This window comes from Aquarana catesbeiana, linkage group LG05 (genome assembly GCF_042186555.1).
Source record: "Aquarana catesbeiana isolate 2022-GZ linkage group LG05, ASM4218655v1, whole genome shotgun sequence".
In the NCBI taxonomy this organism is placed as follows: Eukaryota; Metazoa; Chordata; class Amphibia; order Anura; family Ranidae; genus Aquarana; species Aquarana catesbeiana.
In genome coordinates this window covers 140834807-140858885 of record NC_133328.1, presented here as the reverse complement: position 1 = coordinate 140858885, position 24079 = coordinate 140834807, and the positions used below count along the sequence as shown (strand labels likewise).

At 41.1% G+C, this 24079-nt stretch overlaps 1 protein-coding gene across 1 annotated transcript in view; it reads right to left on the bottom strand.

Annotated features, from left to right (window-relative positions):
* The window catches only part of LOC141144491 (ubiquitin-conjugating enzyme E2 E2), a 326835-nt gene that overhangs the window by 262452 nt on the left and 40304 nt on the right, over window positions 1–24079 (bottom strand). Inside the window, exon 2 of the mRNA XM_073630232.1 lies at window positions 19483–19667. Coding sequence (XP_073486333.1) covers window positions 19483–19658 — 176 coding nt within the window. The 5' untranslated portion in view covers window positions 19659–19667. The remainder of the gene's footprint in view (window positions 1–19482; window positions 19668–24079) is intronic.

The following is a 24079-nucleotide window of genomic DNA, read 5'->3' as shown; positions in this document are numbered from 1 at the left end:
TCAATAGAAACGAAAATAATTCATTTCGCATTGACTTCAATGGCTTGTAATACCGCATGCGGCCAGAGGTGGGGGGGGCGCCGGAGCGCCTCGGAAACGGACGGAAAGGCCCGAGGACACCTCGACTGACCTCGGCAAACCTTGAAAAGACTCCGTTCCTGAGCCTTTGCGTGCATTTCTGAACGGCGTCGCTCAGCTCCGGCGCCCCCCCCCACCTCAGGCCAAACGTGGTACTGCGCGCACTCTGGCCTGAATCATGTTCGTTTTGCGAGACAACACTCGCAAACCGAGTTACGATTTTTAAAAATACAGTGCCCGTATTGCGAAACGCTCGTTAACCGCCTTACTCGCAAACTGAGGTTCCACTGTATTATATTTAGTGTTTTTAAATGTATTTATTTTTTTATTTCTTCAGTTGCTTTCTGGCCTATGCAAATGATGTCATACAGCCCAGGAATCTATGGGAGGGGAGGTGAGACTTTCTCAGCTAAGCACACCCTCCCTGCATGTCTGAGCTAAGGGCAGATGGATTCCAGTAATTAAATACTACATGAATCATCTGCCTTTACTCCAGACGGCCAAGTCTAGAAATGCTAGAGGGCGTTTTTCAAAGTGAGTTCTCAAAAAAAAAAAAAAAAAAAGCATGGAGACATGGATGGATGAGTGAGTTGCTTTAAATATTAAAAATGAATTAAACAGCATTCAGATTGTTGTGCTCAGATACAGTTTAGTTCAGCTATAAATGAGGACAAAATTCCCGGCCTGTTGCATGTTTGCATCTATTCCTAGACCTTTCCAAACACACAACAGAGAGAATCACATCCTATTAACTTCTAAACCAGCCACTGTTTGTTTGGACAGATTAAATGCACGTTAGAGGTCAAGAGGCTGACATGTGCAGGCATGTATAATAGAAACAATGTTTGGAGGGGTCAACAGCCTCAAAGGGAGAATCACAATACGATTGATCGTTCACCCTGATTACTTTCTATACATTTAGAAAGAAAGGTGGATAGTGAAGGATTGGGGGGGCAAAGTGATCAGTTCTATAGTGGATTTCATTTAATTGATTATACCCAGGGGGTGTGAAATAAAGCTGTACATATGTAAAATAAAGTAGTCCATGGCAACTTTCAATTCTGATCACCAAGTGGAACAGAACTCAAAAACAAAGATTTGCTATGTTATAGGGAACTTTAAAGCAGTATTAAACCCAAAAGCAAACATTTATTGCACTGCAGCTTACCTATTTTGAAGTGTGACGCCTGCATTAGGTTTTTTTAAGCTCTTCTTCCTTTATTTTCACCTGATCTGGCCAGTAAGTCTGTCATTTTTCAACAGAACAAACTGTCCTGCAGCTGTAGCAGTTAGAGGGCTGAGACAATCTATTTACCACTGATAGAGGTGCTTATAATGGTTATTTTTTTTTTTTTTTAGTTATGCAAATTTTTTTTATCCCAAAAGGAACACAACTGTTGCTGTAACTGCTTATAAAAAGTGTTAGATGGAGTTCAGCTTTGATTGGTTAGTGTATCTAAATCTGCTAGTACATCAAAAACTCATACCCCCCCCCCCCGGACTGACAGTGCTACTGTACAAATATGCCTCCTGTGATCATACTTATATAGTGTTGCCAATTCACACATCGCGTTTTATATATATACATATATATATATAATTATACATTCACATCAGTCCCTGCCCTCAAGGAGCTCACAATCTTAGGTCCCTAACTCACATTCATACATACATATACTAGGGCCAATTTTAGACAGGAGCAAATTACCTAACAAAAATGTCTTTGGAGTGTGGGAGGAAACCGGAATAGCCGGGGGAAACCCACAAAGACACAGGGAGGACATGCAAACTCCAGGCAGGTAGTGTTACTGGCCAGATCACCGGGTTAAAACATCTATGCGTTAAGCTAAAAAGCCTTCTGTGTGCAGCAGCTTCCCTCATACTTACCAGAGCCCCATCTCGATCCAGTAATGTTGCACAAGAGCGTCGCCTCCTCATTGGCTCCCACTGCTGTCAATCAAAGTCAGTCAGCCAATAAGGAGAGTGGGGGTGGGGCCGAGCCGCGGCTCCATGTTTGAATGGATACACGGAGCTGTGACTCTGTGCGGTGGGGGCACTCGACAAGAGGGAGGAGCCAGGAGCACCAAAGATGGACTCGAGAAGAGGAGGATTGGGGCTGCTCTGTGCAAATCCACTGCACACAGCAGGTAAGTATAACATGTTTGTTATTGTTAAACGGAAAAAAAAGGAGACTTTAGTATCACTTTAAGGAATGTAAACTGTGCCCAAGCAGTGCCATGAAAATGTAAAACATTTTCTGGAATTCCTCATGAAAAATAACACTTCCTGGTATAGGAGAGTGCCTGAGAGACTCCTGTTCCTACAGCCTCATCCCCACATATCTACAGTGTGAGATCCAAGGTACTACTGCCTCTGACTGCTAATCTCAGGAGATTTATGGAGAGATTTGGTGATGGCTCCACTTGGCCACTCAACTTTTCCTCTCGCTGAAGGCTCTTCCATTAAAAAGCAAAGCTCTGAATTTACCAAGATGGCCTCCTCCATACACAGTGCTGGGGAAAAGATCACTTGCAGGGCAATACCACAAGCAACACTGGTGATAAGTAATTTACCTTCTGCCTTTCCTTTTTAGACACAGCTTTCGGAGTTCAGTTAATCTTTAACGTATAGTAACACTAACATGATTTCATCTTTTACTTGTTAAACTTCATTTTTTTTGTTATCTTTGACTGGAGTTCTGTATTAAAGTAGAATTCCAAGCATTCCAGCACTGTAGCCAATCAAATTTAACCTTACAATGAAAAATAACATATCTGGTTGACTGCTTTGATGCAGCTGAGATGCTGCTTTGATCAACGCAGCTGATCTATGGCAGGGGTCTTCAAACTTTATAAACAAAGGGCCAGGGCCAGTTTACTGTCCTTCAGACTTTATGTAGGCCAGACTGTGGACAGTGGGAGTAGAAAATATCCCAGTGTCCGCAGTCTGTCCCAGAGTATCAATGCTTCAGGCTTGAAGTTAAAGTGATAGTAAACCCACTTTTTCAACTTTTATCTACAGGTAAGCCTGTAATAAGGCTTACCTGTAGGCACTGTGAATATGTCCTAAACTTGCACTGTTTAGGAGATATTCAGAGCTGGTAACGTCACCAGCACACTTGCTCTGAAGGTCCAACATGCTGTGCTGGACCATCAGAGCCTGTGCCATAAACTGCGGCTCCCGCACACATGCGCAGGAGTGACATCATTGCGCCCCCGGCCACTCATGTAGCCAGAGGTCGGAACCCGGAAGGTAGACCAGGTGAAGATGGAAGCCCTCTCAGTGGTGACAGCGCAACGCTGGAGGACTTCCTTTTAAGGTAAGTCTCTCATAATGTGCTAGTATGCGATGCGATTTTATTTTTTCCTTTAACTGCGGTTTACTACCGCTTTAATGGGAGTATAAAAATTAAAACACATCTTTGGTATGTGGGGACTGGTGTCAGTGGAACAAATACTGCCCCATCGTTGGTGTCAGTGGAAGGGATAGTGTACACATCTGTGTCAGTGGAAAAAATAGTGCTCCATTATTGGTGTCAATGGGAGGAATAGTGCCTGTCTGCATGGTGTCATTGGAAGGAATAGTGCTCCATCAGTGGTGTCAGTGGGAGGCATGGTGCCTCATCAATGTCAGTGGAAAAAATAATGCCCCACCGCTGGTGTCAGTGGGAGAAATTATGCCCCACCAGTGGTTTCAGTGGAAGAAATAGTGCACCATCAGTGTCAACAGAAGTAATAGTGCACTATCAGTGTCAACAGAAGTAATAGTGCACCATCAGTGTCAACAGAAGTAATAGTGCACCATCAGTGTCAACAGAAGTAATAGTGCACCATCAGTGTCAACAGAAGTAATAGTGCACCATCAGTGTCAACAGAAGTAATAGTGCACTATCAGTGTCAACAGAAGTAATAGTGCACCATCAGTGTCAACAGAAGGAATAGTGCCCCATCATTGTTGTCAGAGGGAGGAATACTGCCCACTTTGGTGTCAGTGGAAGAAATAGTGTCCTATCTTTGTGTCAGTGGAAGGAATAACACTTCCATTGTTGGTGTCAGTGGGAGGAACAGTGTCCCACCATTGGTGTCAGAGGGAGGAATAGTGTCCCATCGTTGCTGTCAGGAGGGAATAGTGCCCCGTCAGTGTAAGGAACAGTGTCCCATTGTGATTTCAGCAAAATGAACAGCACCCCTATCGTTGGTGTTAGTGGGACGAATAGTGCCCCCATCGTTGCTGTCAGTGGGAGGAATGCTGCCCCAAAGGCCAGGATTTAAGCAAGCAAAGGGACGAAGTTTGAAAACAGCATCTCTTTGTACAATTATGTGATTTTTAGTTCCAGTACTGTCCAATGTCTGACAATGGACTCATTATGTTTTAAAAACATGCCTCTTTAAAAACTTAAGTTAGGTTATCACCTAAATTCCAAACTTCAACTAGAATCCATGGCTAACATAATACACCACTCTACCAGTAGTCTACCAAATGTGATAACTCAGATCCCATTATATTTATTATATATATGCATGAAAATGTGCAGTCTGTGGAATTATCGAGGTGCTTTATTCTAGCAGCCATAACGGACGATAGAGAAATATACAATGGGACAGCAAGCACTAGCCTATGCTCTCAGCTGCTTAGTGCAGTGTTCCCCTCTGAATTCTCTTTCTAATCAGTCACGTCATCATCACACCAGGCAGAGAGGAGCCAACGGTGTGCATAGATTAGCATGAAAACATCCAGCGCTGTGATCTGGAATACACCAGGGAAACCACATACACTATAATAATGGAGACAGACATTTTGTCAGTGTACCGGTTGTACTCCAGAAGTGCACAGTGGCAATCAGGGACACAGCTTACGCAAGCTTCACTTTCAAAAGCCAAAGACCTAAGATACCCTCAACCTAGTGACACATTAGACAAGTCTGCTAATCCTTTATGCTGTTCTAGTCTCATCCATGGAGGAGCTCCATGTCCCTTTTCTTTATACATGGAGCAGAACACAATAGGTTAAATTCAGCATTACTATGTGGCATTTTCAATACTGTGCTATAATCGGTTTCTTTTCTTTTTTGTTATGATAGAAAATGCATCTCTCAAAGTATTAACACATTAACACACAGATCAGACTAATTTATAGCACTTTTTTTTTTTTTTCGTATTTCAACTGTAAAAGTCAATTGACAAACCATTTCAGGAAGTAAGAAAATTATGCTTTAGGACAGGAGGCTCCAAACTTTTGAAACAAAGAGCCAGTTTCCTGCCCCTCAGACTTTAGGGGGGCTGGACTGTAACCAGTGGAAGCAGAAAATGGTATCAGTGAAAGGAATAGTGCCCCATCTTTGGTGTCAGTGGGAAGCATAATGCCTGATTGTTGGTATCAGTGGGAGGAATTGCCCCTTGTTATTGGTGTTAGTGGGAGGAACAGTACCCCATAATTAGTGTCAGTGGAAGGATTAGCCCTTATCTTTAGTGTCCAGTGAATAGTGCCAGATTAGGGCAAGCCGTCGGTCCGCAGTTTCTAGACCACTGCATTAGGTGATGAAACGTTTTAAGGAGAAAATTTTAGGAGGACATAAGACTTTCTACAGTTGAATGGCCATTTTGTGTGAAAAAGTAACAATTTTTCACAAAAAAAAATTTACATTTGTAGCTTGAAACTTTTTGTTGGAATTCATCAATTTATAAAATAATACATTAAGGCTTAATGTACACGGGACGTTTTTACAACCTCTCCTGAACGATTTAACTTGACAGATTGTAACCCACGTTTAAAACGTCCCTTTTGCCGCATTTACATGCCGCGTTCGGCCACGTCTGCGTTTAGAAATGTTTAAAAAAAATTTTTTTTTTTTTCAAAATAGCCAAAAATGAAAAACGCCTGTAAACAAAACGAGGCCAAACGCGAGTTACCGCGTTTAGAAACGTTTGGCGCTTGAAATGCCTCTAAACTCAGCGTTTGAACTCATTTTTTTGCTTTCCAAGAAAGGCCTTTAAACTCAACTGCCTAAAAACGACATTAAACAAACCTGTGTACATGTACACATACAGTCAGGTCCATAAATATTGGGAAATCAACAAAAATCTTATCTTTTTGGCTCTATACACCACCACAATGGATTTGAAATGAAACGAACAAGATGTTCTTTAACTGCAGACTTTCAGCTTTAATTTGAGGGTATTTGCATCCAAATCAGGTGAACGGTGTAAGAATTATCACAGTTTGTATATGTGCCTCCCACTTTTAAAGGGACCAAAAGTAATGGGACAGATTAACAATCATCCATCAAACTTTCACTTTTTAATACTTGGTTGCAAATCCTTTGCAGTCAATTACAGCCTGAAGTCTGGAACGCATAGACATCACCAGATGCTAGGTTTCATCCCTGGAGATGCTCTGCCAGGCCTCTACTGCAACTGTCTTCAGTTCCTGCTTGTTCTTGGGGCATTTTCCCTTCAGTTTTGTCTTCAGCAAGTGAAATGCATGCTCAATCGGATTCAGGTTAGGCGATTGACTTGGCCATTGCATAACATTCCTATTCTTTCCCTTAAAAAAACTCTTTGGTTGCTTTCGCAGTATGCTTCGGGTCATTGTTCATCTGCACTGTGAAGCGCCGTCCAATGAGTTCTGAAGCATTTTGCTGAATATGAGCAGATAATATTGCCCGAAACACTTCAGAATTCATCCTGCTGCTTTTGTCAGCAGTCACATCATCAATAAATAAAAGAGAACCAGTTCCATTGGCAGCCATACATGCCCACGCCATGACACTACCACCACCAAACTTCACTGATGAGGTGGTAACCTTTGGATCATGAGCAGTTAATTTCCTTCTCCATACTCTTCTCTTCCCATCACTCTGGTACAAGTTGATCTTGGTCTCATCTGTCCATAGGATGTTGTTCCAGAACTGTGAAGGCTTTTTTAGATGTTGTTTGGCAAACTCTAATCTGGCCTTCCTGTTTTTGAGGCTCACCAATGGTTTACATCTTGTGGTGAACCCTCTGTATTCACTCCGGTGAAGTCTTCTCTTGATTGTTGACTTCGACACACATACACCTACCTCCTGGAGAGTGTTCTTGATCTGGCCAACTGTTGTGAAGGGTGTTTTCTTCACCAGGGAAAGAATTCTTTGGTCATCCACCACAGCTGTTTTCCGTGGTCTTCCAGGTCTTTTGGTGTTGCTGAGCTTACCGGTGCATTCTTTCTTTTTAAGGATGTTCCAAACTGTTGATTTGGCCACACCTAATGTTTTTGCTATCTCCCTGATTGGTTTGCTTTGTTTTTTCAGCCTAATGATGGCTTGCTTCACTGATAGTAACAGCTCTTTGGATCTCATATTGAGAGTTGACAGCAACAGATTCCAAATGCAAATAGCACACTTGAAATGAACTCTGGACCTTTTATCTGCTCCTTGTAAATGGGATAATGAGGGAATAACACACACCTGGCCATGGAACAGCTGAGCAGCCAATTGTCCCATTACTTTCGGTCCCTTAAAAAGTGGGAGGCACATATACAAACTGTTGTAATTCCTACACCGTTCACCTGATTTGGATGTAAATACCCTCAAATTAAAGCTGAAAGTCTGCAGTTAAAGAACATGTTGTTCATTTCAAATCCATTGTGGTGGTGTATAGAGTCAAAAAGATTCGAATTGTGTCAATGTCCCAATATTTATGGACTTGACTTAAGATAACATTGGATGAGTGCAGGGGCAGCTGAAAAAAGCAGCCAACTGCCTCTGAGCGTCCGTTTACCAGCAGCAGTGTACATGAGGCCTAAGTTGAAATATCTCACCTATCATAGTGGATTGTGACTATTTCATGTCTGGACAATTAAGCTGCCCTCCAATCCAACCACACTCCTAATGATTACAATTTCCTACCTCTAAGTCCAAATATATGAGTGGTGGGTGCAAAGTGCACCTAACTTCTAAATCTCCTACAACTTGGGCCATCTCAGGACAAGAATTGGGGCTATAGCTGCCGGTACAAGTGATTTCCTAAAAGCATCAGTTAGTAAAGATTTGCTAAGTACTTTTATGTAACAAGCCAATCAGATTAAGGAACCCTTTAAGTGCTGGTATGTACTTTTAAAAAGTTAGCAAAGTTCTCCAAGTGGTCATCTTTTTACAGAAAGGTTTAAAGTGACTGTGAAAAGAATGCCAAAGTATGCCATGGCAGGCTTTTTATCATAGTAGGACTGTTTTATTGTTTAACCTTTGTTCCTGGCACCATAAAAGTTCATGGGATTCCTTTTAGTATGAAGAAGCCAGCAGAAGGATGAAGCCATTGTGGACCTTATTGATGAGTAAGTGTGGTGGCTTGAGGGGGGGAGATGAGCTAGTTATTTTACTGTCTTCCATGTAAACAAGGCCTATGTTTGTCATTCCGAATGCTACCCCAACGCACACACACACACACACACAACTGTGAACATATATACACACACACACACCAATCAGCCATAACCCACCTATTATTGCTGCCAAAATAGCCCTTACCCATCGTGGCATGGATGCCATTAAACCTCTGAAATAAGCTGTGGTATCTGGCACAAGCCGTCAGCAGAGGGTCCTTTAAGTCCTGTAAATTACGAGGTGAGTTCTCCTTGGATCTAATTTTCCAACACATTCTACAGATGCTTGATGGATTGAGATCTGGAGGATTTGGAGGTCAAGTCAATATCTTGAACTAATTGTTGTGTTCCTCAAACTATTCTTGAACCATTTCTGCAGCATTGAAGGGTACATTATTCTGCTGAAAGATGTCGCTGTCATCAGTGGATACTGTTTCCATGAAGGGGTGTATTTGGTCAGCAATAATGTTTAGGTAGGTGGTACATGTCAAGTAACATCCAGCAAAGCATTGCCCAAAGCATCACATATCCCTCAGTCTCCTCTCCCAGTTGATACCTCTTACGGAGAAACGCAGCGTCGGGTGGAGCTACGGGACCTGACGTCACCACACATCAGCTGGCTAGCTTCACCGCGGCTGAGCTGTTAGTTTCGTTTTGTATTTTCTGCCATACCTTTTGATGTCGGCCACACATCGTTTTTTAATAAAAGAAGTTTTAATTTACTACACTATGGGGGACCTCCTGTTCTTGTAATTTCTCCCCACATATCACGAGTGATCCCGCAGAGGTACAGTTCCTTACACTGTGACCACAGCGCTCGAGAAGGGTCTAAGGTGGATTGAAGTCTCTGTGTGAAATCAAAATCAGCTGTTCCTGCCTATAAGATCCAGCATTTCTGAGCCCTAAAGACCTCCATAATAGGGGTCCTGCGCATCTGGTAAGCGGCCCCTTTTTTACCATTATCTGGCTTGTTTAACACAAAGAAGACGGCATTCCATATCTGCAGAAAGGATTGTTTATACAGGAAAATATACCGTTTGGGATTATTTTCAGGACTTTTTATCAGTTATTTATTCTTTAGGTGGACTGCACAGGTGGACTGCACCAGGTTTGTACACATCTCAGGAGGGACTCCGGTCCACTCTTTTTTACAAATTTTCTCTAAATCCTTAAGGTTTCTTGGCTGTCCCTTGGCAACTCTAAGTTTCAGCTCCCTCCATGAATTTTCTATAGGATTAAGGTCTGGAGACTGGCTAGGCCACTCCATGATCTTAATGTGTTTCTTCTTGGGCCACACCTTAGTTGCCTTGGCGGTATGTTTTGGGTCATTGTCATGCTGGAAGACCCATCCACGACCCATCTTCAGTGTTCTGGCTGAGGGAAGAAGGTTCTCATCAAAGATTTTACAATCCATGGCCCTGTCCATTGGCCCCTCAATGTGGCAAAGTCGACCTGTACCTTTAGCAGAGAAACAGCCCCAAAACATAATGTTTCCACCTCCGTGCTTGACTTTAGGGATAGTGTTCTTAGGGTCATAGTCAGTATTTTTCTTCCTCCAAACATAGCGAGTCAAGTTAATGCCAAAGAGCTCAATTTTGGTCTTATCTGACCACAACACTTTCTCTCAATCCTTCTCTGAATCATTTAGATTGGCAAACTTCAGATGAGCCTGTACATGTGACTTCTTGAGGCGGGGATTTCAATCCATGGCGGAGTATTGTGTTACCAATGGCTTGTTTGGTGACAGTGCTCCCAACTGCCTTGAGATCATTCACAAGCTCCTCCCTTGTAGTTCTGGTCTGATCCCTCACTTTTTTCATGATCATTCTTACCCCATGAGGCGAAATTTTGCATGAAACTCCAGACCGAGGGCAATTGATGGTTATTTTGTATTTCTTCTATTTGCAAATAATCCCTCCTGGTCTCCTTCTCACCAAGCTTTTTGCTGATGGTCTTGTAACCCTTTCTAGCCTTGTGTAGGTCTTTCGACAGCTGTCTTGTGACAGCTCTTTGGTCTTGCCCATGGTAAGGTTTGAATGGAAGAAAGAGATTCTGTGGATCGGTCTCTTTTTATACACATAACGAGTTGTCGTTAGGAGCACCTTCTTAAATTGACAGGACTAATCTGTTTACCACATGAGCACATACTGTAGCCAGTCTGTGGAAGCCAGAATTATAGTTGGTTTGTAGGGGATCAAATACTTATTTTATTCACTGAACGGCAGCTCAATTTATAACATTTGTATCATGTTTTTTTCTGGATTTTTAGTTGATATTCTGTCTCTATCATTTAAAATACACCTATGATAAAAAAATATATAATTTTATTTCTTTGTAAGTGGGCAAACGTACAAAATCTTCAGGGGATCAGATAATTATTTTCCCCACTGTATTTGAACTTCAGCACATCAACAGATGTTAATGCCAAAATAGTGTTTTGTTTTGTTTTTCGTTTTTTTTTTAGCAATGAAGAGTCCGTTTGAAGCCTTACAATAGATCAAGGTGTGTTAATGTAAATGCAAAACTAGGGCCATAAAGATAAGATACTTTGCATTTTAGCAACCCACGCTAGCGTCTGCAGCTAAACAAAAAGATAACCTTTTAAAAAAACAAGCTAATTTTTACCTCTCTAGCTGTCTGTGCCAACAATCTCTGCTGTAATGAAGAGAAAAGGCTGCTTGAAGAATCTTTAGAATCTGATCATTTTCTGGGAATGTCCGATTCCTGGTCCCCCAAGTAAGCTCAGTGGTTTGAGCCATCAGCTTCTACATCACTACGGTGTCCTGTAGTGATGTGGGGGCAGTAGCAAGAACCACTGAGTGCAACGGGGGGGGGGGCAGGAATAACACTCCCAAAAATTATACATTTTGAAGATTCTTCAGGTGGCATCTTCTTTTCAAAACAGAGATTGGCAGTAATGGTGGCAGCAGGAAAGGTGATTATCTTTAAAGAAGTCTTAACATCTCTTTAGAAGATAAGGAAAAGGTTTTGTTTAGAATGAGGTTTTCTAAAGTCTAAACAAAAAGATAACAAATCAGACCTACTACACCCAATGTGGCTACACAATTAAAAAAAAAAAAAAAAAACGTAAATTAGCTGAACAACTGAGATTCTGTGAAAATCATTTTAAAGTGATTCTAAAGGTAAATTTAAAAAAATAATGAACATGTCATGCAGACCTGCTCTGTGTAATGGTTTTGCACAGAGCAGCCCAATCCTCCTCTTCTGGGACCCCCATTGGCGATCCTGGCTCCTCCCCCTTTCTGAGTGCGCCAACAGCAAGCTGCTTGCTATGGGGGTTATTGTGCAGGTTCACTCCCGAGCAGCAGACTGTGTGTCCATTGACACACAGAGCGTGGCTTGGCCCTGACCCTCCTCACATGCTGTGATTGACAGTGAGGAGAAAAACAGCAGAAAGTGCAACAGCTCTTGGGCACAGTGCTTGGGTGAGTTCAAGCTTAGGTTGGTATAAGGGGGGACTGGACTGCACACACAAGGCGTTTTACATTAAAGCGGATCTTCGCTCTCCTAACCAACTTCCCTCCACTCCACCACTCCTCCCATCCTGTAATATCCATGCAAGTTATTTCTTTTTTTTCAGGAAATTGTCTGGCCCGCCTCCCCAAGCATGTCATTGGCCTATGCAAACGATGTGAGCACTGCCCGCTGCGCCTCCTGCGATATGCACGTCACATATCCCAGGAGGCATAGTCTTTCATTCAGGTGAGGAGGGGGCGGGCCTATCGGTGCATCATTGGGAGGCCCGCCCACTAAACCAGGAAGAGCCTTCGGCCTCTCAATGACGCCAGAAAGAACATAGCGGCGCGGGACAGAGCTGTGACCGGGCTTCAGAGGGTCTCATTGGGACAATGCTAGATCCACTGGATGGGCGAGTTTCTGAAATGTGCAGATACCACCCTTAAGCTAAGCGGGGTGAAAAAAAAAAAATCGGGGGATTGGGTGAAAATCCGTTTTAACGCAGAGAATGCACTAAGGTAAAAAAACCTTCTACCTTTAGAACCATTTTAAATGTAAATGAATCACATGTGCTGCAATATAGCTTGGATTTCACATATTCATGCTTTATTCAGATTTTCTATCTATTCAGCATGAAAATGAGTAATGTTGCATCTGTGCAAGCAGGTGTGCTGCAACCATAAAAAGCTATGATGCAGTGCATGACATTATAGTCAGTGGTTGGCATAATCAAAATTTCTTATAAATCATACTAAGTCAATAACTAAGCATTATTATTGTGCACATTATTGCTTTTTTTTTTTTTATTTTATTTGCAACCTTAAAGTGGATGTAAACCCGTTTTTTTTTTTTTTTTTAATGTCATAATGTAGAGTATAAGATTTCCTATCATTTGAGTCCAGTCTTGCCACAAAGAATTAATCCATCTCTGAGCAATCCTCTTTTATTGTTCAGTGAGATAAAACTTGACAAACAGAGAAAAACTTTGTCAAATCCTCCCCCTTGCTGTGAGTGTCAGCCTAAGACATGCATTATTTTTTAATTCCCACCCCCACTCCTTTCTTCAGCAGCTCTGCCAGGATTGGCTGTTCCACACCTCAGCATGATTTGGCATGCTGAAATCATGTGGTTACTTTCCTGTCTTTTCACTGGATGTTAGAGATCATAGCAGAAGTTCAGTGTAAGAAATACACAGGAGAAAAATGCATATTGACAAGGGGAGTGTAGAGGTGGGCGGGGAGTCTACTGACATCACGACTCCACCCACCGAGCTCCAGACAACAGACCCACCCACAGACTATGCAGTTTTTCAGCTCTCATAACAGGGAGAGGGGAGACATTTGACAGGTAAAGCTACATACAGGAGGCATGTATATCCTTATAGATAACCCCTATGGCAGTAGTTTAGAAAGGATGACATTGGGTTTACATCCTCTTTAAAGCGAATCAAAACCCAAAAAACAAAAAGTTAATAGAACTGTAGCTTACTGGTCCTTTGATATAATGCATTCATTTTTTTCACACATTTTTACCCTTTATTTTTAGCTGGTAATCCTGCCTCTAACAAACTTCCTGTCCAATGGTACTGAGCAGTGTTGTCCCCCTAGGACGGGGAGTGTGTTAGCAATCCCCTACTTCTCCATAACAGGGGGAGAGGGTGTTTTGTAGTCCACTGAGATAGCAGGGAACAATGCAAACTAAAAGTTGAGAGGCACACAGCATACAAAGTTATCACCTCACAAAGTTTTTTCAAATTGATATAATAAACAAAAAGTAGGGTAGAAACAACTAATCGATTACTATTTTCATAATTGATTAATCGGCCACTAACATAATGGGGTTAAAAAAAAAAAAAACTAAAATTAGCCCTTTATAGTACAAAAAGAGCAAATAATCGCTACTGTAAATATTAGTTTCACAGTAAAAAGACAAACCCCTTACAGTAGTGATTATTTGCTTTTTCTGTACTATAAAGGGCTAATTTTAGTTTTTTTAACCCCACTATGTTACTAATTGTCTTAGGCCTGGTTCACATCTATGTGTGTTTTGGTGCTTTTTGCAGAAACGCACTACAGTTCATTTACATGGCTTCCTATGGGACACGTTCACTATGCTTTCTTCAGCTGCTGCGTATTTGGAAAGCTTCAGGGACTTTTTTTAACGCAAAACGGTGCTTTTTTTGGTTAATATTATTCAAGGAGAAGCTGCAGAAAAGCATGTAATGCGTTTTTTGCAGCAATTTGTGTTTTTTTATCTGCCCAACAACAAACTGGCCAAAAAAATGCAAATACGCAAATCGCAGCAAAATCATGTGCACTGAGGTGTGTACTGAGCCTTATGCTGGCCACACGGATCAATTTTCAGACGAAAAATCTTTGTACATTCGCTGAATAAAAGAATGTTGTTTGAAATTTTCACTTGCTTTTAACATTCTGTTTTTAAAATGAATGTAATTTCTGAACGAAAACCACATACGCTGTCTGAAAATTCCTTTCACCAAGAAGTTTTCTATTATTTCTAAATTTTCCCATCACTGTGGTTGAAAACAAACGTCAATTTGACTAGACTAGATGACTAGATTAGAATATTGAATGAACGTTCTTAATTTTACATTTTTTTTGAAGGAAGACAGTCTTTAACTTTTTTTTTTCTTTAAATAAAAAAAATTGATCTCTGAGTCTGATGATATTTACCAGATTCACCCTTTAATAGTATATACAGTATATCCCCTCTAATAGTATATACAGTGTATATCCCCTCCTAATATTATATACTGCATATCTCTTCTGTCTGTTTTTCTCAGGGTGGATTAGAGATTTTGCTCCCCCTAACCATATAGTTGGTTATTTATATTTACCACTGCATATAGATATTTAAGAATAAATTGCCTTTTTTTAAAAAACTTTACATATTAACTAAATTATACACCACACTTTTTTTTAAAGTCATTAACCAATTAATCGATTAATCGAAACAATAATCGGCCAACTAATTGATTATGAAAATAATCGTTAGTTGCAGCCCTAATAATGAAATGCTTTCAATAGACAGTATTTGGGCAACATATGAGCAGCTATAATAAATGTAGTACATTAAAGGCAAGATTAGCGCAGGTCCACAGTACAGCATAAAACATAATCCTAAATATAATTCCAAATATAACTATATCTTCTGTGTAAATATGCAAAACAAACTAACACATATATGTGCAAATCAGCAATATATATAGAACTTTATAAAATGGATGATTATATGAGTGATATTCGTTTGTGTAAATATGCAAATAAAGTGCAAAGTGTGTATGTGCAAATGTGCATAAACAAAATGTGAAAAAAAATCACAAATAACAAATATCAAATCACTGAATTAAACCTAAAAGTGCAATAAAAAGTGAATCAAAATTATTCCAACAATTAAAAAACAATAAATATTTACAATTGTGCAGTGTTCCTTTGATATGATGGCTATCAAAGGAAGTGAGAGGACATTGGTATTTAGACAGTTATCAAGGAAACAAGTGTCCTTATTCAAAGGTTTACTCTGGTGTCTTGCTCGGGTGAGAACTGTACAAATGTGAATTTCTTATCACTTCCTCTCCTTTCTTCCTTTCTGACAATGATGAACCAGGGCAAATAGAGAGGATGAATCCACTTAAGCAGGCCATAGACGGTGACATTATTTTTTTCCTGCAACAAAGAAATTTGCATGATTCCCCCATCAACACAGACAATGTTGGCAGGGGAATCCCTCCTGCCGATCAATTGTCTTTTCCCGGCGGGGGAAAGGAGGCAAGCCGGGGGAAGGCGTCCCCACCAGGAGAAGACAGCGATTATCTCTAGAGATGCACCGAAATTTCGTCCGAAAATGGCATTATCGGTATTCAGCCAATGCCAATAAGAGAAAAAGATACCCATAATGGCACCAAAAACGCACTGCAATTTTACCACAAATCCACTGAGATTTTGCCTCAAATTTACCGCGATTTTGGGCTGATTTTACCATGATTTATGGTGCTTATGATGTGTTTTTCATATGTAATGTGACTCAAAAATCACATCAAAAACATAACACGGATGCGTTAATAATGCGTTCTTGCTGTGTTTTCAATGAATTTGAACTAGGAGGGGCTGTTTTTTTATGCGTTTTTTTAATGCGTTTTTTTTTTTTTAACTGACCAAAAATGCACCAAGCAGGATTTTTAACAGCACAATGGAAGCCCAACGGACCAGCGTGCAGACATACATAGAATTTAAAGCGATACATTTTTCTTGAGCTTTTCTTGCGCTAAAGGTGCCAATAATGGCCGACAATAAATTCATATTCGTTTAAATTGATGATATAAATTAAAAAGTTGAATATAATACAATTATATATAAAAATATAAATATTTTTAAAAAATATTTTCGGCCAAATGCATCCTGCATTTTCGGTTTTGGTACCAAAATTTCCATTGGTGGCACCTCTAATTATCGCTAGCGGCTACAGCAGGCTGAATGTGCCCAAGTTGATTAATCAATCAACTTGGTACATTCAGCCTGCCCATTAATGTTTCTGGCTGAGATTCGAACTGTGTATGGAGGCCTTAGAGAGGACATAACTAGCAACAAAACTTAACATGGGTTCTAGCCCCTCCACTCTCTATCCGAAAATTATAAACGAAAGTTCTAACTATACATACACTTTAAAGGTGCACTCAGGGAATGTTACAAAAACATGAATATCTAACCCTTGCATTGGAGCCCCATCAACCTGCAGGGGTTAGATGTTCATTTAGTCTAGAGGTGCACAGATAAGGGGAAATACGCTACTCCTGTGGCTCCAGCAGGCTGTCTTTATCTGTGGAACAGACCCCCCCACAGCCTCCTCTCTAAGGTGATCTGGGATGAGCTTGCTTGCTTGCCTCTACCATGTTAATAGTGTCATGTCATGATACCGAGGCCTGACCAGAGCTGGAAAGAGGAGAAGAGCCCAGGAGCCAACTTGAGCGAGGAGTCAAATAAGTAATAATGGCTTCCTCCTACTACATAAGAATTTAACCCTTCCAGTCCGGCGGGGGTATCTACTGCAGGGGTCGTTTTGTATTACATTCCCAGAGTTCAGCTTTAATTGAGTACATAACTGCATTAAATGTTGGTTTATGTGTCTTGATTTCACAACCCTAGGCGCTTTTTTATGTTCTGCCATGTTACCACATGATTCCTGTCGTTCCCTGATCAGAAAACCCTCCTGTGTGACACTTTATATGTGTAAATAATAAAAACATAAGATGTGGCATTGCCCTTCTGGCTTTCCACTGTGGAAGGAGTGTGTGATTTACCAACACTGCTCAGCAGGACCAAATATTGTTTGAAAAATAAACTATTTCAGATAGCTGTTCAGATGTTTATTTTCAGCATGGCTTAAAATAAGCAGAGATGATATCTGAATTGGCTGCTAGAGGTCATATAACTTGGCTCTTAGCCATATTCGATAAACACATACAATATATGTCTATACATTATTCAATATCCACTATATGACCAGACATTATGTAGTTCAAGTGTTTCCAGTTAAACCGAAACCTCCTCTCCTCCTCCAAAACCACCCCACCCCCCCCTTTACATTTGGCACTGAATTTTTTTTTTGGGGGGAGGGGGGGGAATCAGGTACCTGACTTTGACCGATACCCACTCCCACGCCCAAGGCTTCAATGCTGGTTTCCTTTAGTCAAGATGCCGAAACCTGGAGCTGAAGCCGACTGAAGAATCAGCTTCAGTGAGGACATCGCTTGATCCAAGGACAGCTAAGTGTCCTTATATTAAAAGCAGCTACAGTATTTTTGGGGGGTGACTGGAGCTCTTCTTTAATCACTTCCAGTTGGAGACAATTCTGAAAATCCTCTCCTAAGTATAGAAGAACTTAATTTCGTGTCTGTCCTACTACTACTACAGGCCTTCCTCAGTAGTACTACTGAGGAAGGCCTGTGATTGGCCGATACGCGTCTAGAAGGGAGGAGCTGATAGTCACGTCCAGCCAAGCACTGTGTATGTGGACACGGTGGTGCTACACTGGAGGTTTTTATGTGATTTTAAAGTTTTCATTTTGTAAATGCAACTTGTCTATTTCTGGGCTTTGAATAAATTTGTATACGGAGAACACTATGGTCTCTATACTTATTATTTACATGTCCTGAACTCATGGAATCTTGAGCTAAGCTGGGAGATGATCCGCTTCTTTGGATATTAATGAGCTGAGTTACCATTAAGAAAAGAGCCATATGGATTACCAACCATTGATTGGGAAGAGGAAGTGAGAGCAAAGAGCTCGTGGGGAGATCCGCATATGAGGTTGACTCATCTGGGAGGTGAGCGTGCATTTTTACTGGTGGTGGTGTGCACTCCTTTTGAGGACGAACAATCACTGTGGGGGAATTGTGTGGATACACTTATCACAAGAAGAGTTTTTCATGTTTTAATTCTTAATTTTTTCATTTCATGGACTATTCATTTATATGTAGGATTTATTTATTTTAGAGATTTGCACTTTATATTTATAATTTTACACATAGCGCTACATTTATTATTTACTATCCATTTTGAAATTAGTGTGGTGTACTACTTGGAATGTTTAGCAGCTGTGCACATTTATTATTAGGTTATCTTATTTAAACATCACAATATTTTTTAATTGTGGCGCTGATTGTTTCATCTTATAATTTATATTAGACAATTGTGCATTTCCAACCTTATGACAATAAATTAAGTAGGCCCTTTTCTGTTCCTGCACGGCCCTGCCCCTGTGCACAAACCTTGTCAATAAAGACATAGTTCGATGAGTCTGGTGTGGAGGAACTTGAGTTACCTACACAAAGTCTTGATCTCAACCCTACTGAACATTTTTGGTATGATTCAGAAATCCAACTGTTAGCCAGGTCTTTTCATCCATCATTAGTACCTGACCTTACAAATGCTCTCCTGGCTGAATGGGCACAAATTTCTACAGACACACTACAAAATCTTGCGGAAAGCGTTCCCAGAAGAGAGGGAGCTGTTACACCAGCAAAGAGGTGGCATATTTCATATTAATGCCCATCGTTTTGTAATGGGATGTCCAACAAGCTCAAATGAGTCTGATGGTCAGGTGTCCACAAACTTTTGGTTATATAGTATTATACCCCTATTGCAACATAATCCTCCAAATAAACTGTCTTTCCCCAATGAATTATCTGATTAAACCATAAGCTGCTATGATATATGAATGATTTACAGAAAAACATGTCATTAACCACTTTTTACACATAAACTGACCAAAGGAAAAGTACGGAACATAGACAACATGGCTCCCACTATCTATTAAACATCTAAAAGCAAGCAAGGCCCCAAAACAGTTGTAAATATAGTTCAACAAATACACATTCTTGTATGTATACAGGTTATAACTAAAATAATAAATTATTAATGATATTTTTGACCTTCATAAGATCTTTGCCATTTTATTAAGTATTGCCTTGTACATATTATTTATCACACATGTGAGAATGAGTAACAAGATCCAGATTCATAATAAAAAAAGAAACAAACTCCTGCTTACCTTTTGGCACTAGTGGATAATTTGGCAGCAGTTTTGCTGGATATCTTTCCTTCTTTTTTCTTGGGTTGAACCTTTTCCCGCTCTTGCTCATTTTGAACCCCATCCCGTTGGTCTCCATCAGAGCTACCTCCGCTAGTTGTTGGACTGTCATCCACCCTTTGGCTTTCAGTTGACATTTTGAGGATCTACATGACACCAAAATTTAAATCGTTACTAGTTACTAAGAATTGTATTATCAGATTGATAATGATCATAACTGAGCAGATTTTTCATCCAATAAAAATAAAGATGAAATTTTTTTTCCTCTCTCTAAATAATCACACAAGGTAGAGCCAACAATGAACCATTATTATACTCTGTACTGATCCATATATCTGAATTTTATTATTCCTATTTGAATTGGAGCTAGCATCAGATTTTACATGCCTGTGCTATGTGCATCCAGCAGAGGCAAAGCACAGTGCTGTGTGGCTGCAGAGCAGTCACCATACTAATGGAGGTGCAAGCTACCACCGGGCAGTTCTTCCTGTTCCTAGTCCTTCTTCCTTGGTAACAACATCAGTGCAATCCAGAAACCCAATATAGAAGTAGTCAAAAGTCAGTCTCAAAGCCCAACTTGCCTTAAGTTATATTTTCATGAAATTGTTTATTACTGAGTTTTTCTGCCTCCTTGTAACATCCTCTATGAGTTCCTGAACCTTTCCTTTTCATCCTCTAAATTATTTGTTTGGAACAACAGTACACATTGGTTGCAGTCATGTGCACTGCTCTGTGCACATTAAAAATTCCATAGTTCATCTCGGAGCAAGCAAGAGAGGGTGGCTAGGTCGCTACAAAATTAGGAATATATACTTAAATAGAATTATTTCTAAACCAGAGTTTAATGTCACTTTATTGTGCAATGAAACCCACTGATCTCTTTCTCAAAGCAGTCACATTTAAGACCTGTCTTCAATGATAACTGTTACAGTTACTAGTATGCTTACGTTGGCTCTCAACGGAACTGTCAAACAATCAAATGGCTGGTATCATAGATAATCATATGCAACGCAACAGGGCAACTGCAGATCAAGCAGAGGCTAATGCTTCATGTACACTAGCCTACCCTGACCGCGGCCATGGGAAAATGTAAACTGCACTTTTGGCGTTTTCCTGTGGCCAGCGCTCAAAACGTTCCTACCCTGAACGCGATTCTTCCGCATTCAGGAGAGGGAGGTTTAACCTCACTTAAACGTGGCAGCTCCTAAACTCTGCTAAAAGCCTATGGGTACATGGACACACAGGCTTTTATGGAGTTGAGTTTAGGAGCTTTGGCAAAAAAAAACTAGGAGTTGCCAGTGTACATGAAGCCCAATATGGCAGCTCCCTATAATGACTGTTTCAGACGGGCTTCAGTTTGTGTGAACAGCAAGCTCTCAGCAAGTATTTGCAGTTTTGTGTGAACAGCAAGTATTTGCAGTTTTCAGCAAGCTTTGTTGGAGCTTTTAAAGTGTCATTCAACTCCAGTTTTTAAATGTTGAACACAGCTTCTAATGGGAGTGTTGATTGTCACTTTAACCACTTGGCATAGGACGTCCTCCTGAGATTGTGCCCGCTGATCACAGATCGCGGTATAGAGCCAATCAGCAGCTCTTTACCACGTGATAGGCTGTGTCCAATCACAGCTGATCACAATGTAAACACAAGCCAGTTATCTGCATTTCTTTCCTTTCACTGACAGCGCGAGGAGAGGAAAGCTGATAACTGGCTTGTGTGCAAGGGACATCTACTCTGATAATTAGAGCACTGACTATCAGTGTAGTCCCAACAATGCCCACCAGTGCTGCCAATCAGTGCCACCTATCAGTGCTGCCTATTAGTACCGCCTTCCAATGCCCTCTATCAGTGCCTCCTCATCAGTGCCACCTATCAGTGCTGCCTATTAGTACCGCCTACCAATGCCGTCTATCAGTGCCTCCTCATCAGTGCCACCTATCAGTGCTGCCTATTAGTACCGTCTACCAGTGCCTCCTATCAGTGCAGCCTCATCAGTGCCACCTACCAGTGCTGCCTATTAGTACCGTCTACCAGTGCCTCCTATCAGTGCAGCCTCATCAGCACACATCAATGAAGGAGAATAATTATGTGTTTGCAAAATTTTATAACAAACTATGAAAAAGGTTTTTTTTGTATACTAAAAAAAAAAAAAAAAACAGTGGTGCGCAAATGCCACCAAAAGAAATCTCTAATTGTGTGAAAAAAAATGATAAAAATTTCTTATGGGTGCAGTGTTGTAGGACTGAGCAATTGTCATTCAAAGTGTGACAGTGCTAAAAGCTGAAAATTGGCTTGGGCAGGAAAGGGGGTTAGCAAGCTGCTAACAGGCTTTCAACAAGCTTCAAGAAGTGCTGAAGCCTGCTAGCATGTTTAATGTGGCAATCAGCGCTTCCATTAGGAGCTGTGTTCAACATTTACAAATTGGAAGTGAATGGTACTTGAAAAAGCTTCAAAAAGCTTGCTGAAAGCTCCACAAATGCTTTGTCAAAGCTTGGTGTTGACACTGTTCTCATACAAGCTGAAGCCCATGTGAAACAAGCCTAAAGGATAGAAGGGTTTAGTTCTGTTTAAAGACCTCACCAATAGAGTCACCCAGAGATATGAAGAGCTGTTGGCATCTCTAGGCAATTCCAATGATTTAGTGTTCTCACCTGTAAGCATTCACCAAAAATTAGCAGATCAATAAATAAACCATAATTTGCATGCATTCCAATTTGCGTCTAAACCTGTTACATTTCTATAAAACATTCCGTGACATGTAAATCGTTCGGCCTGAAGCTGCTGCAGAATAATCACATTTTATTACTTACATTTAAAGTTTACAACAGGATCGCTCACTCGCAGACTTAACGAATTTTATCATATTTGTTTCTGGGCAATAGAACTTTAGGAGAAGGCGCCGATAGCTGCAGGAATCAATTTACGGCCGTTTGTAACAAATTTAAGGAGCGAGTATGATGTTTAACAGTTTGGAAAAGCTTTCACAGATGCAGGCTGACATTATGTTATCCTGACTAATGAGAACAAAGCGTTTCAATGCAGCTCTAGGAAGCTGTCAGTGTGCTGGAGGAGCTTTGTTCTTGGCTAGGTCACCACACACAGCATTAGCTGCTACAGCTGCAGTCTCTCTCTCCCTCTCTCTCCACTGTTGCAGTGAACTAGGCAGATCACCCAGTTTTTCAATCAGCCTACGTTTCAGAGTAAAGTGATCATTCATAAGGAAATCGGATTGTTTTATGTGTGGGGGAGGGGGATCAGACACTTGGGAGACTCCATCTTCATGCGCGTTTATTGTTTATCGCAAAATTATGACAGGCCTTCATAGGCGGTGACCTGTAAGGACTTATTCTTTGCACAGTTAACAGCTGAGATTCATCCAAACGGATTTCTTTTTACAAGGCCATGACGGTTTTAATTGTGCACTACTCAAAGGTTTCTTTATGATTGCTCCATGATCATTTTGTATCTCTGAATCAATTTGTAAGACTCAAAGTCCAAGCAAAAAATATATATGATCAAAGCCTAATTACCCATAGGGCTCATTTAATTATTTCTGGAGCGTTAGGGCCAATTCACACCAGAACGCAGTGCGGGACACCCAAGTTCCTTGCGCATTTCCCGCACCAGGTTCAACACGCACTGCAGTTGCAACCTGCAGCGGGTGTCAATGTTAACTTAAAGAGGAAGTAAACCCTGGTGGGTTTTACTTCCTCTTTGTTTCCCTGCAAAGGTAAAGCATAATGGGCTACTATGCATCGCATGTCACTTACCTGACACAGGAGCCTGCGATGTCACTGCTGTCCCCTCTTTAACGAAGCATCCATCTTTCTTCCAGGTATCGCGGCTCCGGCGCTGTGATTGGCCAGAGCCGCGATGACATCACTCCCGCGCATGTGCGCGGGAGCCACCACTAACGGCACAATCGCCGTTAGAAACGGCGCGCTCAGTGTGCCTGTGCGCCGTTGTCTACGGCGCAAGCGCTGTAGGCATCGGTGCCTGTCTTTTGCAAATATGTCCTAAACCATGGAGGTTTAGGTGATATTTCTTGCACCTACAGGTAAGCCTTAATATAGGCTTACCTGTAGGTAAAAGTGGTCTGTAAGGGTTTACAACCACTTTAATGACACCCAACATGCAGGTCAAAATCGCAGTGTGTTAGTCTGCACTGGAACACATGGTACAGTAGTACCTTGCGATCCCGTTGCTGTGAGTTTTATAAGTAGTGCATGCACTACTTTTGCTGTGGTCCAGCGCGATTTCAGCCCATTCAAGAATCATATATTGAATATTTGTGGAGTGCACACATTCCAATTGTAGATGCATTGCCCTAGGGAAGTGATGGCGAATCTTGGCAGCCCAGATGTTTTGGAACTACATTTCCCCTGATGCTCATGCACTCTGCAGTGTAGTTGAGCATCATGGGAAATGTAGTTCCAAAATAACTGGGGTGCCAAGGTTTGCCATCACTGCCCTAGGGCATTGGTGTGCCATTCAAAATGAATAGCAACGCAAAGCATCTATGTGCAATGCCACACGTTGTGGACATGTGTGTTGTAACACA